We start from the raw sequence: 18,136 nt of genomic DNA, 5'->3' as shown, positions 1-18,136 counted from the left end.
GTTCATATTTCTTTTTAAGAGTTCATTGCCGCTTTACACTTGTTGAATATTTATGGTATTATCATTCAAAATCTACTAGTTATTTTCATGTCTCTATGTCATGGTAGACAAAAACCATTTTTAGACACTCTTTGAAAAAGCCAGAAATGTTTGTATATGTTTTACATTTCTCTTATTCTACTGACAGTGAAGAGAGCTGGTAGCTATTTTCTAAATTCCCAATACTATCTTATGAAAGACAAAAGGCTGTTAATGATTCTTTTCTAAACTTTATTATATTACTCTTCTTAATGATGTACTCCTCTTGGATACTGTGGTCTCTACAAGAATTATTGTCCAGGTAATTTTTTCTGTACATTTTTATTGAACTAATATATTTTTTGGATTTATGGTGACTTTGGACTTACTAATCTGCTACACTCCTCATGTACTTATTTTACCTTAATTTCATGTTATGTATAAAAAATATATTTATCCCAGTCTAATGGGCATTGTTTTTTATTTCTGTTTATTTCAGCCATGACTCCTAATCATATCCAAGAATATTCAGCAGAAAAGGGCTTAAAACATATATTACATGAAGTGATAAGTTCAAAATATGGAAGTTGTGATCTTGCCTATTTACCACAAAAGAAAATATGGAAAAGTACAAGTGAGAGTGAACACCAGAAATCATATAAAAAATCAGGCCTTGTTCATCACCAGAAAATGTATACTGGAGAGAATCCCTATGAATATAAAGAATGTTGCAAGGCTATTAGTAAAAAAAAAATCTTATTTACCACACAGGAACCCACACTGGAGAGAAGCCCTACAAATGTAAAGATTGTGGCAAAGCTTTTGGTCACAAATCAAACCTTATTCGGCACAGCAGAACTCACACTGGAGAGAAGCCCTACAAATGTAAAGAATGTGCCAAAGCTTTTGGTAAAAAATCACACCTTATTTACCACAGAAGAACTCACACTGGAGAGATGCCCTACAAATGTAAGGATTGTGGCAAAGCTTTTGGTCAAAAATCAGACCTTATTTACCACAGCAAAACTCACACTGTAGAGAAGCCCTACAAATGTAAAGATTGTGGCAAAGCTTTTGGTCAAAAATCACACCTTATTCGCCACAGCAGAACACACACTGGAGAGAAGCCCTACAAATGTAAAGAATGTGGCAAAGCTTTTGGTCAAAAATCACACCTTATTTGCCACAGGAGAACTCACACTGGAGAGAAGCCTTACAAATGTAAAGATTGTGGCAAAGCTTTTGGTCACAAATCGGTCCTTATTTACCACAGTAGAACTCACACTGGAGAGAAGCCCTACAAATGTAAAGTTTGTGGCAAAGCTTTTGGTAAAAAATCACACCTTATTTACCACAGCAGAACACACACTGGAGAGAAGCCTTACAAATGTAAAGATTGTGGCAAACCTTTTGGTAAAAAATCACACCTTATTTACCACAGCAGAACTCACACTGGAGAGAAGCCCTACAAATGTAAAGATTGTGGCAAAGCTTATGGTCAAAAAATCAAACCTTATTTGGCACAGAAGAACTCACACTGGAGAGAAGCCCTACAAATGTAAAGATTGTGGCAAAGATTTTGGTAACAAATCACACCTTATTTGCCTCAGTAGAACACACACTGTAGAGAAGCCCTACAAATGTAAAGAATGTGGCAAAGCTTTTGGTGAAAAATTACACCTTATTCGCCACAGGAGAACTCACACTGGAGAGAAGCCCTACAAATGTAAAGATTGTGGCAAAGCTTTTGTTGAAATTCATACCTTACTTGCCATATCAGAACTCACACTGGAGAGAAGCCCTAAAATTGTAAAGAATGTGGCAAAGCTTTTGGTCAAAAATCACTCCTAATTTGGCACAGGAGAACTCACATTGGAGAAAAGCCCTACAATTGTAAAGATTGTGGCAAAGCTTTTGGTCAAAAATCAGACCTTATTTACCTCAGCAGAACTCATTTTGGAGAGAAGCCCTACAAATGAACAGAATGTGGCAAAGCTTTTGGTGACACATCAAACCTTATTCGCCAGAGCAGAAATCACAGTGGAGAGATGCCCTACAAATGTAAAGAATATGGCAAAGCTTTTGGTCAAAAATCGACCTTCTTCACCACAGCAGAACTCACTGGAGAGAAGCCCTACAAATGCAAAGAATGTGGCAAAGCTTTTACTCAAAATCAGGCTTTATTTTCCACAGAAGAACTCACACTAGGTAGAAGCCTTACAAATGTAAACAATGTGGCAATGCGTTCAGTCAAATATCACACCTTATTTGCCACCACAGAACTCACACTGGAGAGAATCCCCACAAATGCAATGTATGTGACAAAGTTTTTACTCAAATATTACACCTTATTTGCCACAGGAGAATTTACACTGGAGATAAACCTTAAAAATATAAGGAATGTGGCACAGCTTTTAGCAATAAAAAAGGTCTTATCCGCCACAACAGAACTCACACTTGAGATTAGCCCTACAAAAGTGAATAATGTGAAAAAGCTTTTAATAAAAAATAAAACTTTTCACCACAGCAGAAGACATCCTGATGAATTTGAAATGTGAATAAAGTAATAATACTTTTAAAGAAAGACTAAACCTTGGGGCTGGGGTTGTGGCTCCTTGGTAGAGTGCTAGCCTTGCATATTTGATATCCTGGGTTCGATCCTCAGCACCACATAAAAATACATAAGTGAAATTAAGGTATTGTGTCCAAATACAACTAAAAAATAAGCATTAAAAAAAGAAAGACTAAACCTTATTAACAACAGAATTTATACAGAAAAGAACCCCTTCAAATTGAAACAATGCAGCAAAGCTTTTAATAAGTAATCAATTCTTTTCACCACTAGGCTACTTATTCTGGAAAGAAGACATCTAAATGTAGAGAATGTATAAACATTTTAAATTATATATCATATATTACTAGGCATCAGAGAAAACGTACTGGAGAGAAGCTCTACAAATGAGACCATTGTACCATTACTCTCAGAAAGGGACAACATTTAATCCTCACCTCAATAACCATAGCGTAGAGAACATTCTGAAATGTGAAAATTGACAATATGACAATGCCTCTAACATTTATTCAGCAATACTCAGCACCTGTGGATACATACTGGTGAGAGAAAATACAAATGGAAAAAAAATGCTACATGTTTCTTAAACACTGCTTATTTTTGGAGAATTCATTGTGCCCAGAAACTCTAAAAAGTTAAATAATATTTCGAAATGTATTTAAATTTTAAATTCATTGAACATCTGAAAACTCATACTAGTGAACATTGAACAGATTTTGTCAAAAATGTATGCCTTATATAACAATGAAACATAATAAATGTGAGAGTATAGTAAAGTTATTATCTATATATTACATCTTGATGTATATGAGTGTCAGTAAAATACAGAATTCATTTAAGTTTAGAAAACAAGTAGTTGTCTTTAAATTTTGCTTAAATTTATTAAGCATTATCAAGTTTCCGTGGTGCAATAAGTCACATAATCCAGAGAAGACTTATCATTAAGAGAGACTCAGGAAGGAGCGGGCAGGGGCTGCCAGCAGGATGAAGTCCACAGCTGAGGAGGGTCTGGTTCCTGGCGCTCAGGACTTTCTAGAGGGAAGAAAAGGACCCCAGGGCCTGGGGCCCCCTAGTCCACTACCTTCCTGGGAACCGCACCCCAGTGCCAGCTGGGTTTTCTGTCAGCCGGACTGGACAGGTTTCTGGAGAGTTTCTCGAGGTCCCCAGTCCCTGCGAAGGCAGTGTTCCCCTCTCGGTTTTTCTTTTACCTGTAGCTCATCTGGTCTAGGATTAAACATCAGGAGAGCAAGTTTCCTCGGGAGTCGGTGCTTGCCCACACCGGGGCGGGAAAACAGGCCCCAGGGCAGCAGAGCCTGGCAGGAGGGAGGCCGGAGCTCCTGGGCCACCTCTGCAGCGAGGGCGGAGGCCTGTAGTAACTGTGGGCTGCGCTCCAATCTCCATGCACCAGGACTCGTCTCCCAGATTGCTGTGCTCTGCAGGTTCCAGGGCTTGGTGGTGTCTCTGATGCTCTGATCTAGGGCTCTTACCTGTCGCTCTTCATCACTATGAAGGGACTAGTGTCTGAGCCCACATTCCTGGGGGCTGTGCGGTGCCACCTGCTTTGTGCCTTGGAGGCGGGGCTGCCCAGCTTCCAGAAAGGACCAGAGCACAGCGTCTGCTACACGGACACTGAAAGTGCCTCATTGGGGAAACCGACTCCAGTATGGAGCTCCTATGGGCCTGAAGGGATCTCAGGGGACATGTGAGTTGCGTACAGCCAGCAGAATGTGGGTTTTGTGAGGAATTTATAGCCTGTAGGCCTGGTGACAGCAAAGAAGCCCCCCAGTTTATCCTCTGTGCTGGCCAGTCAGGCACTGTCATGTAGGGCCACCTGGGGCCACCTGTGGGAGGTCAAAAGGATGAAAACAACACCTCCAGTCTCGGGATGGCAGAATCTAACAGAGGGGCATTTTCTAAAAGATATGAAGAGATGGAAAATGTTCAAAACTAGTATATTTTAAACTTGATATAAAAGCTTGCAAAATTTGGCACCATACAGTTTTGTACCTAGTGCCTAAAGAAATATTAGATCATTGACTCCCTTCTACCCTTTTAATTTTTGTTTTTATTTTATTTTAGCAAAGAATCAGTTTTGCCAGCATTTTTCTCAGGAGGTGAGCATTACCCACAGCAGGGATGACAAATTTACAGTTCTCAGGTTCATTTTGACTTCAAGTCTGTGCTCTAGCACTTCTGAATGTAGAGGAAAAAATTCCTTGCTTTATTTTCTATGTGTGATTCCTTCCCTTATCATCAAGAACCCTGTGATATTTGTTTATTGGTTTCATAAGCATCTATTTAAATATACTTTTTGTATGAAATACTCCCAGTTGCCACAGAGTGTAGTTTGGGGATTAGAAAATGCTGTCTGAGAAAACTGCTAGTGGCTTCATTTTCCAAGAATGTAAGTCATTTTCTTTCTGTGATCTCAGGGAGTTGATATTTCACAGCATCAGAACTTTGAGGGGAAAATTTTCTGCAATACATCTGTAATTAAAAAGGCTTTTGGGTTTTCTTCCTAAGAGCAGTGTATAAATTTAAGCCAAGCAATGTTAAAGGATAACTTTTTCAGCATTCAGGGCATTATAAGACTACTGTACAAATAAATTTTAACAACCAAGACCTACAAATGGTCTGCAGGATGTAGAGTGGGAAAGGGGAGAAGACCAAAATCGGGGAGGAAAACAGATGACTTTGCTTTTGTCCTTCATAGTATAAAACTTGTAGCACTTATCATTTTTTGGAATTTAGTTTTGGGAAATAAAAGGTTTATGTTTAAAAGAAAATACTTCACAATATGAGACAGTTCACATTTTAATGCCTTTTGAATATGTTTGGAAACATATTGGATTCATATTTTATATTAAAATGGACTTTTGGTAGGATTATTAGATGTAAAGGGTCCCTGAGGGGATATCTAATATCAGGTTATCTGCAAGATATCTTCTTCAGAAAGCAGACTGGCTATAATAAGAACTAACCCACCCTTCCATATCTCCCTTTGAATTGCTTGTAAGAATCCCTGAGATTTGACATTGACAGGACACAGTAATCAGCAGTTTTTGCAGTGATCAAAACATTTTAGGGGACAGGAAATCTTTCTCTATATACAGTCCCTCCTTTTGGTAGGTATCAGGAGTAAGTACACTATTTGAACATGCAAATTTAAGATGTCACTTGTTCTACAGGAAAATGCCTGAAAATAACATGGGCTATGATACAGACACTGCTTTTGAAAAGAAATTTCAGTGTACCAGTTAACAGCTTCTTAAAACTATCATTAGACTGAGCAAGCTGAATTAGGGGTGAATTAGAGGTTTTTCTAGATTCTGGATCCTGTTTCCATCTTTAACTATGTTTATAAATCTTTTGGATTTCAGAACTTATGACATAATAGACTGTGTACCCTTTTGTGGCAGATACTTGGAATGAGAGTTTCAAACAGAATTGTTCTGACTGAGCTGTCAGTTTTAGAGTTTAATGCAAATGAATTCTGTCTCACAACTAACTTTTTTGATAAAGGAATTCTTTTTGTGGTTTTCAACTTGAATATTGAACATTTTAATTTCCAAAGATGTGTCTTTTTTATAAAACCTGCAGACAATTATTTTATTACATGGAAGCCAGTACCAAGAAAAAATTAATTCAAACCAGATGTAAAACTGTATGTGAATTTTAAATTTGGATAATCTCAACAAGTTTTATTTTTGTTGATAAGGCTGCCTGGATGCCAGATGGCACTCACAAATTATCCCTTGGGTTGTATTCTTAATTGATAACCAAATTCATGGGCATTCTCTAAAACCATTTTACCATTGTTTTAAGTCTTTACAGGGTAGAAAGTGGAGAGATGATTTTTTCTATTATTCGTTAATACATAATGCTCTAGTTTGTTTGATGAAGCCTATTTCTCAAGTGGGAAAATGAGTTATTTAATATTTTGTGTCTTTATGGGTAACATTAAATGATGCATAATAATATAGAGACTTTCTTTTTAATTATGTGCAATTTCAACTTTTTTCCTTTACAGAAAAAAAAAAGATTTACTCTTCAATGGAATTCTGCTGCAATAGAGTTTGTGGTTTTGGGTGAAGCAATTGGTTCTTGTATGAAGGCCCTCATTCCTCTATGGCCTTCTTACTCCTGAAAACAAACAACAGACACAACTTATAAGAAAAGATAGTGTATTTTTCAATCTCTATCCCTAACATTGGAATTTTAAATTGTATTTGTGGCATACTTACAGTTACATATTTTTAGAAAGTCTTTGTATTAATATACACACACACACAAACACACACACACACATTTTAAGAGTTTGCTACAGGATTTGCTATATTCTCTCTCTCTCTCTCTCTCTCTCTCTCTCTCTCTCTCTCTCTCCCCTCTCTCTCTCTTCTTTTTCTTTTTTTGTAAAATTTGCCTTTTCTAAACTATGAAGATTCTCCCAATTTGCTAATGAAATTTAGATACTTTTAGAAATCTAATTAAGTTTTTATGTTTGCTTTTTAAGCTCAGCTTTAAATGAGGGTAAGGGGCCTAGTAAAAAATTTGTGTAGAATCTTATTGGTGCATGTCTGTTTTTCCCAGAAGCAGAATTGGTGGTTCATAGGGCATGCCTGAATAGATAGTGCCAAACCATTTTTCAAAGTAGCTTTATAAAGTTGTGTGGCCACAAACAGTGTTTGATAATTCCAGTCATTTAATATTTTCTAATTGTTAGATCTTTATTAATATGTGTATGCCTTTATTGTCATTGATTTTAACATTCTGCTGAGTATACAATACTCTCTGCATTGTGAATGTTAACTTATCTCTCATCATATTGACATACATGTATATACATATATTTACTCATTTTTTTTGCAATGTTTTCTCCCTGTTAAGTGCTTTTTAAAACCTCTCTTTTTGTGGGACTGAGGTACCTGGGATTGATCTCAGAGCCACTAAACCACGGAGCAACATTTCCATATCTATTTTTTTGGTATATTTATTGAGAGGCAGCGTCTCACTGAGTTTTTTATTTTCTCACTATTTTGTTGAGGATGCCATTGAACTCATGATGCTTCTGTCTCAACCTCCCCAGCTGCTGGGATTAGAGGTGTGCATCAGCACACTTCCTATTGAAAAATATTTTGACTGTTGTATTTCTTTGTTGATATTTTATTTCTTAGCCATATGTACTATCTCCAGTATTCTTCACTTCAACACTTTTACTAGAAATAGGTGATACAAACATTATCTCTTTCTATGTCTTACATTCATATAGTCATAATTACATTATTTGGTCTACATTATTCTAATTCTGATAAAGTTCAACATGAGTTCATAGTACTTGTTTTTATGTTTTATTTAATTTTCATAATCAATGTAAGAAGATTTTTCCAGTAACACAATAATTTTTGTCTGCAAAACTAATTTTTTGAATTTGAATCTATTGATTTTCTGATTAAGATGAGATTATAGAGATCATATGTTTTGTTTGTTTATTTTATTTTATTTTAAATTTTTTTGGCACAAGAGATAAAATTCAGACATACTTTACCACTGAGTTAAATCCCCAACTCTTTTTATTTTTTATTTACAGATAGGGTGTCACGAAGTTTCTTAGGGCTTCACTAAGTAGCTAAGTCTGGTTTTGAACTTGTAATCCTTCTGGCTCAGCCTCTCAAATCACTCAAATTAATGGTGGGTACAGTTACTTGTGTTGGGAATATATATGTATATATTCCCAAGAGACATTTGTTTGACCCAGCAGCTCTGTTTGGAATATTGGTAATGATTTAAAACAGCAAAAACTACATTTTACATCACATTTCTACCATATCAGGACTTGCATATACACACTTCATTGTACTTTTGCAAGTTTAGTAAAGTATGAGTACTTATTTTAATTTAGAAATTAAAAATGACATTCTTAGAGCTTAGCATGTTTTCCACCAATAATAATTACTTATCAAAAGAATGTGTTTCCAGGTAAAGTGGTGCAAATCTGTTCTCTCAATGGCTGGGAAGGCTGAAACAGGAGGATTGCAAATTCAAAGCCAGCCTCAAAAATGATGAGGCCCTAAGCAACTCCGTGAGACCCTGTCTCCAAATAAAATGCAAAATATTGCTAAGTGCCCCTGAGTTCTATTCCCAGTACCAAAACAACAATAACAACAAAAAACCAATACAACAATAAAAAACAAACAGTCTACAGACTCAGTAAATGACATTCACAGATTCTTCCTGTGGGGTTTTTGATTCAAATGTGAAGATTCTCATTTCCTGAGGAAATGTTACACAAAGAGCAAAGTAGAAATACCTAATAAATGCTGAGAAAAAATATTCAGCAAACATGTTATTATAATGTTGATAGATAAAAACCTAAAATAGAAGAGATAACTCCTTGTAGTGGGAGAACTCCAAAATATGATTGGCCTTAGAATTGAGTTCTCATATGAATCAAATGTAAATTTATCTTGAAAATGTGAGTCACTTCCAGGGCAGCATCATTAAAATCTTCCACAGGATTTAAACATTATATATTTGGAAATCCTTTGTATGTTACCCAAATGGGAATGTGTATGAAACAAAAATTCCACAGAGCTATTCCCTATATATTCCAGAGGAGAAGCTGGGATAGCTTAAGGATCTCAGCATCATGTTCTGTGCCAGGGGGGAATGGAAAAGGTAGTGTCTGGAAATTTTGTTGATTTGTCTTCTATGTAAATATTTTTAACATTATAGGGAGAGTAAATTCAATAAAACTTGGTGAATTTACTTATAATTAATTGAAATATAGTTTGAAATAATATATCAAACACCATCACATATTGTAAAAATAAGTTTATTTTTTTAATTTTTTTATGTGTTAGGTATTTAGTTAAATATAACAAAAATGAGTTTCTTACTATTGGATAATTTCATAAGTATTTAAAAGTTTCACATTATTCTTCCTTATTTTACCTGTGAAAAGTTTTCAATAAGTTGCCTCTAATTTATAATTTATGTACTTACACACTTTTCCTATTAGGAAATAAAATATTGATTTTAAGAACAATTAAATTTTTGTGCCTTTATGTATTATGTGTGTGTGTGTGTGTGTGTGTGTGTGTGTGTGTGTTTTACTGCAATTGTCCACTACTTCATGATACCAGGCCAGGAATAAAGATCTCAACATAAATATTCCTTTATATATTATTCAAATCAAATTATTGGTGCTCATATTACCACCAGATATAAAGTCAACAATGAGATGATGGGCTGAGAAGACTCAGGTACCTGAGAATCAAGTGGAAAGTAGGGTAAAACCAAATGTCTAACAGAAAATATTCACTCCCGTCATAGCATGATATTTGTAATAATTTTTTCCAAATGTATTTTTTCTCACAAATCTTCACCATAACTCTCTTAAAGCCTATCTTAAAAACTAAAAACTCCCACCTTTCTCCCTGGATGCCTTACAAATATGTGATTACATGAGACCCTATGGATCCACAAAATATAAGATGGTCCCAGAAACTTGCAGGAGATATTTAAGTTATTTTCTGGATCTCCTCATTATTCTTGGGTTATTGGGCTCTTTTACATATGCTTAAACCCCAACTTGTTTGTTCCTACTATTCTTTCTCATAATGTGACCCTAAAGTTTGTTGATTTGGAAAGAAGTGAACTTCCATTGAGCAGAATTAGTAGATGCTTTGTCTTCAAGATGAGAAGGAAAGAGTAATAAATTAGGTATCAGTATAGCTCCCTTTTTGATTCCAAATTGAGAGGAACCCCATTAAAAACATCACCAATTTATGATGAATATAGGCTTTTGGTTGCCTCTTTGTATGCTCAATTGTATATGTGTCATGTATCCTGTGATTTAGAAATTTTCTCTTTTTTATGCAATTATAGCCTGGCTCCTCTAAGCCTGATTTTTAATAGGTTTTAGCTGTGGCCTATAAAGACTTAATTAAAACAAAAACAAAAATAAAAACCAGAAAAACCCTTATATTGTTCATGTAGCTCTATAATGTAGGTTTGACTCAAACAGCCATTAAAATGAATATTTGAGTAAACTGAAGACTGTGTAGAAATTTCTGTGTTTTTTTTTACCATGAATACCATAAGATAGGACACATGTCTCTTTTCCATTTAGTAGAGAGCAGGAGCCTAAATGACCAAAGTAGCAGTTAATTAACCCAGATGAGTTTCCCATTGACCAACACACATCCTATTTAAAATTGTTACCTCTTTAACACTATTGAGTTTCTGGTCATATTCTGTTTTGTACCTTCTTTAAAATAATCAGTCAACTCTGTTATAGTTGAAGTTTAGTTCACCTCACTCTTTTTGGTTTTTTTTTTGGTTCTATAATGCACTAATATATTACTGCTCAATATCTTTTAAAAACCAGTTTAATTAATGGCTACTTTTTTTAAATGGGGAATTATTTCCTCACCTGCATAGGGCTGGTAAATTTCCCTTGTTTTCAAAATGAGAATAAGTCTTAAAAAATTAGTCTTATGAATTGTGATGAAAATGATGATTCTAGGCATTCTATATAATATCCACATTCCCAAACTCTTTGCAGGGAGGAACATGACAATATTCAGGACCAATAAAGTACATTCAATCAAAGCAGACATACAACTTTTCAACCTGGAGTGTTATCCAGATGATTCAGCACCACAAATCTATATATTTTAGAATCTCTGAAACACCGTATATGAGAAGGTGAGTGAAAAATAAGTCCTCTAGTAGAACTGAGATTGGTTTTAATTTTTAATGTATAATTAGTCAAATGAGATGGGCTTTGCTATTTCCTCATCTTTTTCAACCACATGAAATGGAGCATTTAGACACTGGCTTCAAGTGACAAAAGTGAATTTAAGGGAAATGATATTATAAAAACTTTCAGAACAAAATCGTAGAAATGTGGAAAGAACACCTACATATACACAAAGAAAGAAATATATATATATTTGCACAAATGTGAGGATAAACTTAGTGGCCCAGAAGAATTGTTGGTGAAATAAAATGATAACATGCAAATAATAAATTAGTGAGGTTGATGCATGGTTCTACAATTCTAGGAGATGATAACAGGGGTATAGTAAATGACATAGTTAAACTCTCTGAATGTGCCTCTTTACTTTCTACCTAAAATTGATTTTTGGCTTGGTGATTTCTGAATTTTTCTCTGCTCAGGATATCAAAGGTAATGTCGTCTAACATCTTATCTCATCTCACATTTGTGGCAGATTTACCATCTTTTTCAATCTGCAGACCTAAGGAATCATCTCACTTATTCTGGGAAAAGATCTGACTTACCTAAATCATTGTTTGGAAGAAATACCTTATTGAAGAATATTTCATAATCATTTTTTCAGTACTTTATTTTTTATATTTTATTAGTGTATTATAGTTGTACATAATATTGAGATTTGATGTAAAATATTCAGAATTACACACAATAGATTTTTTTCAATTTGACTCCCTAGAACCCCCCACCTCCCACTCCTTGTTCCCTTTTCTTGACTGATCTCCTTTTGATTTTCAAGCAATCCACCCTCACCTTTTATTTTATTTTTTTGCTCCCTTGCTTCCATATATGAAAGAAAACAAATGACCCTTACTTTGCTTAACATGATGGTCTCTAGTACCATTGATTTTCCTGCAAATGTCATATTTTTTTCTTTATGGTTAAATAAAATTCCATAGTGTATATACAGCACATTTTTTCTTATTTTTTTCATCCATAGTTGGACATAAAGTCTGATTTCATAGTCTGAGTATTGTGAATTATACTGATATGTATGTATTTTAAACATGGATATGTATAGTAAAATAACATTCTTCAGAATAAATACTGATGGGAAGTATAGCTGAGTCATATAATAATTTCACAACTAGTATTCTTGAGGAACCTCCATACTGATTTCATAGTGGTTATTCAAATTTACAGTATCTCTAAAAATGTATAAGTGTCTCTTTTTCTCCACAGTATTTATCATTATATTTATCATTTATGAGTGCCATTCTGTCTGGTATAAAATGAAATCATGCTAAACTTTTTATTTTCATTGTCCTTATTCTTAATTATGTTGTGTCAGGGGCCACTCTAGAAAGGAGCCATGCACACACCTTGAAGACCCGAGTAAAGATGTGCTGGACTGATATTGTACCTATTACAATGCAAGTGCACTTGCCTCTTTTTGGATAGAAAGGTACAGCTCTGGGAGTGGGTGTTACTCAACTGGAGTGGAGATGCCTCTTTTTCCTTTATAGTACTTCTGACCTTTTTTGGATAAAATGTTTCATGGAATCTCCCCTTGTTTTTCCCCTGTATAGGAATAAAAAATTTCAGTGGCTCATTTTTTTCCATGGACCCCTATGATCACTGTGACATCTGCATATTTTGAAAAGATTATTCTACATTTTGTGCTTTTTTCCACAATTTTCTTAAGTTATTGAAGTAGTCAGATTTTGTGTACTCAGAATAGCTTGTAAACTCAGTTCAATGATGATAATTTTGAACTTTTTGTTTGTTTACTTATTTACAAATATCTTTATTTATTTATTATGTGCTGCTAATAATGAAACCCAGTGCCTCACCTATGCTAGGTGTGCACTCTACCACTGAGCCACAATTCCAGCCCCTAACCATTTGTCTTTATTCTTATGAGAAGTGTTAGTTTAGTTAATTTGCTCATTTTTAATGGGTTACTTAATGTTTTGTGTAAAGTTTATTGGGTCTTTAAATACTCTAGATATAGAAACAAAAGATTAGCTAGCAAATATTTTTTTACCAATGCTGTGAGTTCTATCATCACATTCCTAATTGTTTGCTTTCCTGTGCAGAAGCTTTTTAATTTTATGTAGTCTCATGTATTAAGCCTTGGCATTATTATTGAGCTTTAGGGGTCCTATTGAGAATGTTGTTGCCTGTGACTAAAAGATAGAGTGTCAGTGCTCTATTTTTTTAGCTTTTGTGGCCACAAACTAAAGAAAACCTAAAGCCATCATATTTGCAAAGCTACAAAGAATGATTCTTTCTTAGAGCCTTTAGCGGCAGTATGGCCTTGACACTACTTTGACACTAGACTATTTTCACACACTCACACTTAAGAAATTGGGCTTATAACACCACAAATTGCAAAAGAAATCTCTCTCTCTCTCTCTCTCTCTCTCTCTCTCTCTCTCTCTCTCTCTCTCTCTCTCTCCAATATATAACCAGACTTTCAAAAAGTATCTTTAGTTGTAGCTGAACAAATTATTTTATCTTATTCATTTTATGTGATGCTGAGAATGAAATCAATGCTTTATACATACCAGTCAAACACTCTACTACTGAACCACAACTGAAACCTCACAAATCAGAATTTCTTGCAGCTTACATATTCTATATTATCAAATTTGACTTTTTGCGGGGAGATTATTGAAACAAAACTCAGTGGTGCTTAAAAACTGAACCACATTTCCAATCTATTTTATTATATATTTTATTTAGACACAGGGATTCACTGAATTTCTCAGAGCTTTGCTAAATTTCTGAGGCTGGCTTTTAACTTGTGATCCTCCTCCCTCAGTTTCCATGTTTCTGAGATTATATAAGTGCACCACTATACTTGGCTATGCCATCAAATTTAAATCATAAAAATGTGATGAACAGTAAGTGATAGCTGTCAAAGCAGTGAATGAACCTGCTGGAAAACATGACTGAAGCCTTGCTGAGTGTCCTGAGTGGCAGTTACAGAACTATTAGGCAGCTTCTGAATCCTGATTAATCTGTGAATGTATTATGATTTTTTTCTCCAGGTAGTGACTGCCATATCTAAATGAAATTACAGAATGCTGAGTGGGCATATGACACAGAGCTATTCTACTAAATGAGAGAATTTCCCCACACATACACATTTAGGTGATTACAGGTAAATAATTCTGTGCTGAGTGATTATGTTGCATTCAGTGATATAGTAGGAAGATCACTTTAGTTTTTCCTCCTATACTCTTGACACTGCATCACAGTTCAAGAAAGGCAAGATGATTTGCCCCAACATACTAAGTCCATTCAGTGCCTCTAGCTAAACAAAAAAGCCATCTTGTAATCTAAATAAGATACACAAATATCATAAATAGTAGTTTCAAAACTTTCTTCCTCACCTGTATAGTCAAAACTCACACACTTAAAATTTGTTAGACATATTAATCAACAAATTGATATATCCCAACATTATCATCCAAATTCAACCAACTTCAATTCATTGGAAGTCTGGATGCCCCTCTTTCTTAGTATTGTCTTCACTCCCTCATTTTATATATCTTGCATTCTTACCTTCACTCTCTAGTTTTTTCTTTTTTTTTTTTTTTTTTACTTTTTTCATTTTGTTTTTTGTTTTTGTTGTCCTCCATGCCAGATTCCTCATTTTGTATATCAGTGGTGATGGGACTGACTTAGACAACAGGAGGACACCTTGTTCTGGTGAGAATGAGAACTACTCAAAAGATGCCTGTCTGCCCATGTGGCAGAGTTTTCCAAGGTGAGCAGGCTTCAGGAAAAGGCTTCCTAATTTTATTTTTCCATATTTGAATGCAGGGGTTTATTGGCCCTACATAATCAAAGTAGAACAAATTAAGTATAAAGGTTCCACATATTCCATTTTCTTTATTTATTTCTATACAGATATAGAGGCAAGTCTTGAAAATAGAAGAGTATGAAACTCTCCAGAAAAGTGGGAAAGGAAGTTTCCTACTTTAATGAAATGTAAATATAAAGATACTGCACAGATAGTGGCCATTAAGATGTTCTATGGGGGTTTGTGGTGCTGGGGCTGTAGCTCAGTGGCAGACCACTTGCCTATCATGTGTGAGGAACTGCGCATAGTCTTTATAATCACATAAAAATAAACCACAAAAAAGTATTCTGTCCACACAAAACTACAATCAATCAATCAAGCAAGCAATTAACCAGGTTTTGTATGAGAAACCAGAAACAATATGTAAATAAATAAGTAAATTTGCTTCTTTTGACTTTATTTCTGTGAAATTTAAATAATAATAATAATAATAATAATAGGCAATAATAAATATAACCTGGACATGGTAGTTCAAGCCTATAATTCCAATGACTGAGGAGACATAGGAAGGAGTACAGCAAATATCAAAGTAAACATCAGCAAATTAGCAAGGATCTAATCTATTTACTGATACCCTTACCAACTTAGTGAGTCCCTCTGTCAAATTAAATAAAATATATAGATAGTGCTGGAGATGTGCATTACTGATTTAACATGCCTGGGTTTATTCTCTAATACCAAAAAATGAATAAATAAATAAATAAATAAGCAGAAAAAGAAAAAAAATTCATAAATCTTCATTCTTCAAGTACTTTTCCTAATTAGATCATTTGACATTTTTTATCTCAAGGTTTATGTGCAAGGGATATGTGTGTGTGTGTGTGTGTGTGTGTGTGTGTGTGTGTGTGTGTATGTATGTACTAGAGATTGTACCATGGGGCACTTAACCACCAAGCCACATCCCCAGAACTTCTAATTTTAAAAAGATATTTTAATTTTTATCATTTTTTATTTTTTAGACAGTCTTACTGTTGCTTAAAGCCTAGAAACATTGCTGATTCTGGTGTCAAATATAAAGTCCTTTTTCTTCAGTCTCCTGAGCCTCTAGAATTATAGATGTGAACCACCATTTCTACTGTTACTAGTGCATTTCTAAAGGATATCTGCTGCAGGTTATTTACTCATCTGCCTTGGCAGTGACAATATTTTCTGGCAATTATTCAAACATTATATACTTAGTTTATTTCTATTCCTATTTTATTAAGAGCTTTTTAAACTTTTTAGATATGCACAACATATTACAGGTATTTTGGCATATTATATATTCATTCAGTATAACTTATCTTAATTAACATCATTTTTCTGATTGTATTAGATGTGGTGATTCACTGTGCTATGTTAACACATAAACATGAAATATAATGTCTAATTCATTTAACTGTGTCATATTCCTATCTACCCATCTATTCCTTTCATTGCCCTTTGACTTATCCAATAAACTTCTATTCTTCATCTCCCTTTTTCTTGTCTGTTAGAATTGGCATATCAGAGAGAATATGCAAACTTTGTTTTGAGGAATTGGCTTATTTCTCTTAGCATTATAGTTTCCAGATCCATACATTTACTGGCAAAATCATTCTTTTTTTTTACAGCTTAGTAATATTTCATTGTCTATCACATACCATATTTTCTTTATTTATTTATCTGTTGAGGGAACCTGGGTTGATTCCATAGTATATATATTGTGAATTGAACTACTATAAATATTGATGTGGCTGTATAACTAACAGTATGCTGATTTTAAGTCCACTGGATTTATGTTGAAGAGTGAGATAAGTGGGTAAAATTAGGCTTCCATTCCAAATTGTTTGAAGAATCTCCATCTGGCTTTCCATAGGGATTTCACCAATTTGCAGTCCCACCAGCAATGTGTGATTTTTATTTTTCCTTCACATCCTCACATTGATTTTTTTTTATTTGTATTCTTTTTTAAAAAAAATTATTTTTGGTTTTACTTGTGGTTGGACACAATATCTTTATTTTATTTACTTATTTTTTATATGTTGCTGAGGATAAAACCCAGTGCTAGGCAAGTGCTCTACTGCTGAGCCACACCCCAGCCCTTTTTTATTTGTATACTTGATAATTACTGTTCTAATTGAAGTGGATTGGATAATTAGTGTAGTTTTAATTTGCATTCTCTAATGGCTAAAGATAATATTATATATATATATAGTGAGAGAGAGAGAGAGAGAGAGAGAGAGAGCTAATAGAAACTACTAAAAAAAATAAAATTATTCACAATTTTATTAGTTGTATACACATTTCCTTCCCTTAACCTTAACAGGCCTAAGGATGCATCTGCTTGGAGAAGCTAGCATTTTCTTTCTTGAAGTTTCAGTGAACATTTTTTTTTCTTTTGGTGATGAAATCTAGGTACACTTAGCCATTGAGCCATATCCCCAGTCCTTTTTTATATTATATTACAGACATGGTTTCACTGAGTTGCTTAGGTCTTTTCTAAGTTTCTGAGGTTGACATTGAACACATAATACTTCGGCCTAAGCCCCCAGAATCACTGGGATTACTGGTTTGTGCCACCATGCCCAGCCAATGAACATTTTTTTAAATTTCCTTCTCTTTTTATTGATTTTATTGATATTTATTGATTTTATTTATTGATAAGTACTCTTCTGATTGAAGTGGATTGGATTCTTAGTGTAGTTTTAATTTGCATTCTCTAAATGCTAAAGATAATAATAATAAATAATATATATTTATATATACTAACATACATTATGTAATATATATTATAATATATGCTAATTATAACATATAATATATTATAATATATAATATATTATATATAATAACAATTATATATAATATATAATACATTATGTGTATATATATATATATATATATATATATATATATAGAGAGAGAGAGAGAGAGAGAGAGAGAGATACCCTGTAATACTTCTTCTTTAAAGTGT

General features: G+C 34.1%; 1 protein-coding gene across 1 annotated transcript in view; it reads left to right on the top strand.

The window, feature by feature from the left end:
* Positions 1-770: 770 nt before the first annotated feature.
* LOC144371425 (uncharacterized) overlaps positions 771-18,136 on the top strand; it is a gene marked incomplete at its 5' end in the record, with an annotated part of 231,955 nt that continues 214,589 nt past the window's right edge. The window contains 2 exons of the mRNA XM_078033745.1: positions 771-1,515; positions 1,595-1,756. Of these exons, the coding sequence (XP_077889871.1) occupies positions 771-1,515; positions 1,595-1,756 (907 nt within the window). The remainder of the gene's footprint in view (positions 1,516-1,594; positions 1,757-18,136) is intronic.

Source organism: Ictidomys tridecemlineatus, chromosome 16 (genome assembly GCF_052094955.1).
Source record: "Ictidomys tridecemlineatus isolate mIctTri1 chromosome 16, mIctTri1.hap1, whole genome shotgun sequence".
Lineage (NCBI taxonomy): Eukaryota > Metazoa > Chordata > Mammalia > Rodentia > Sciuridae > Ictidomys > Ictidomys tridecemlineatus.
This window is presented reverse-complemented; position numbering and strand designations above follow the sequence as displayed.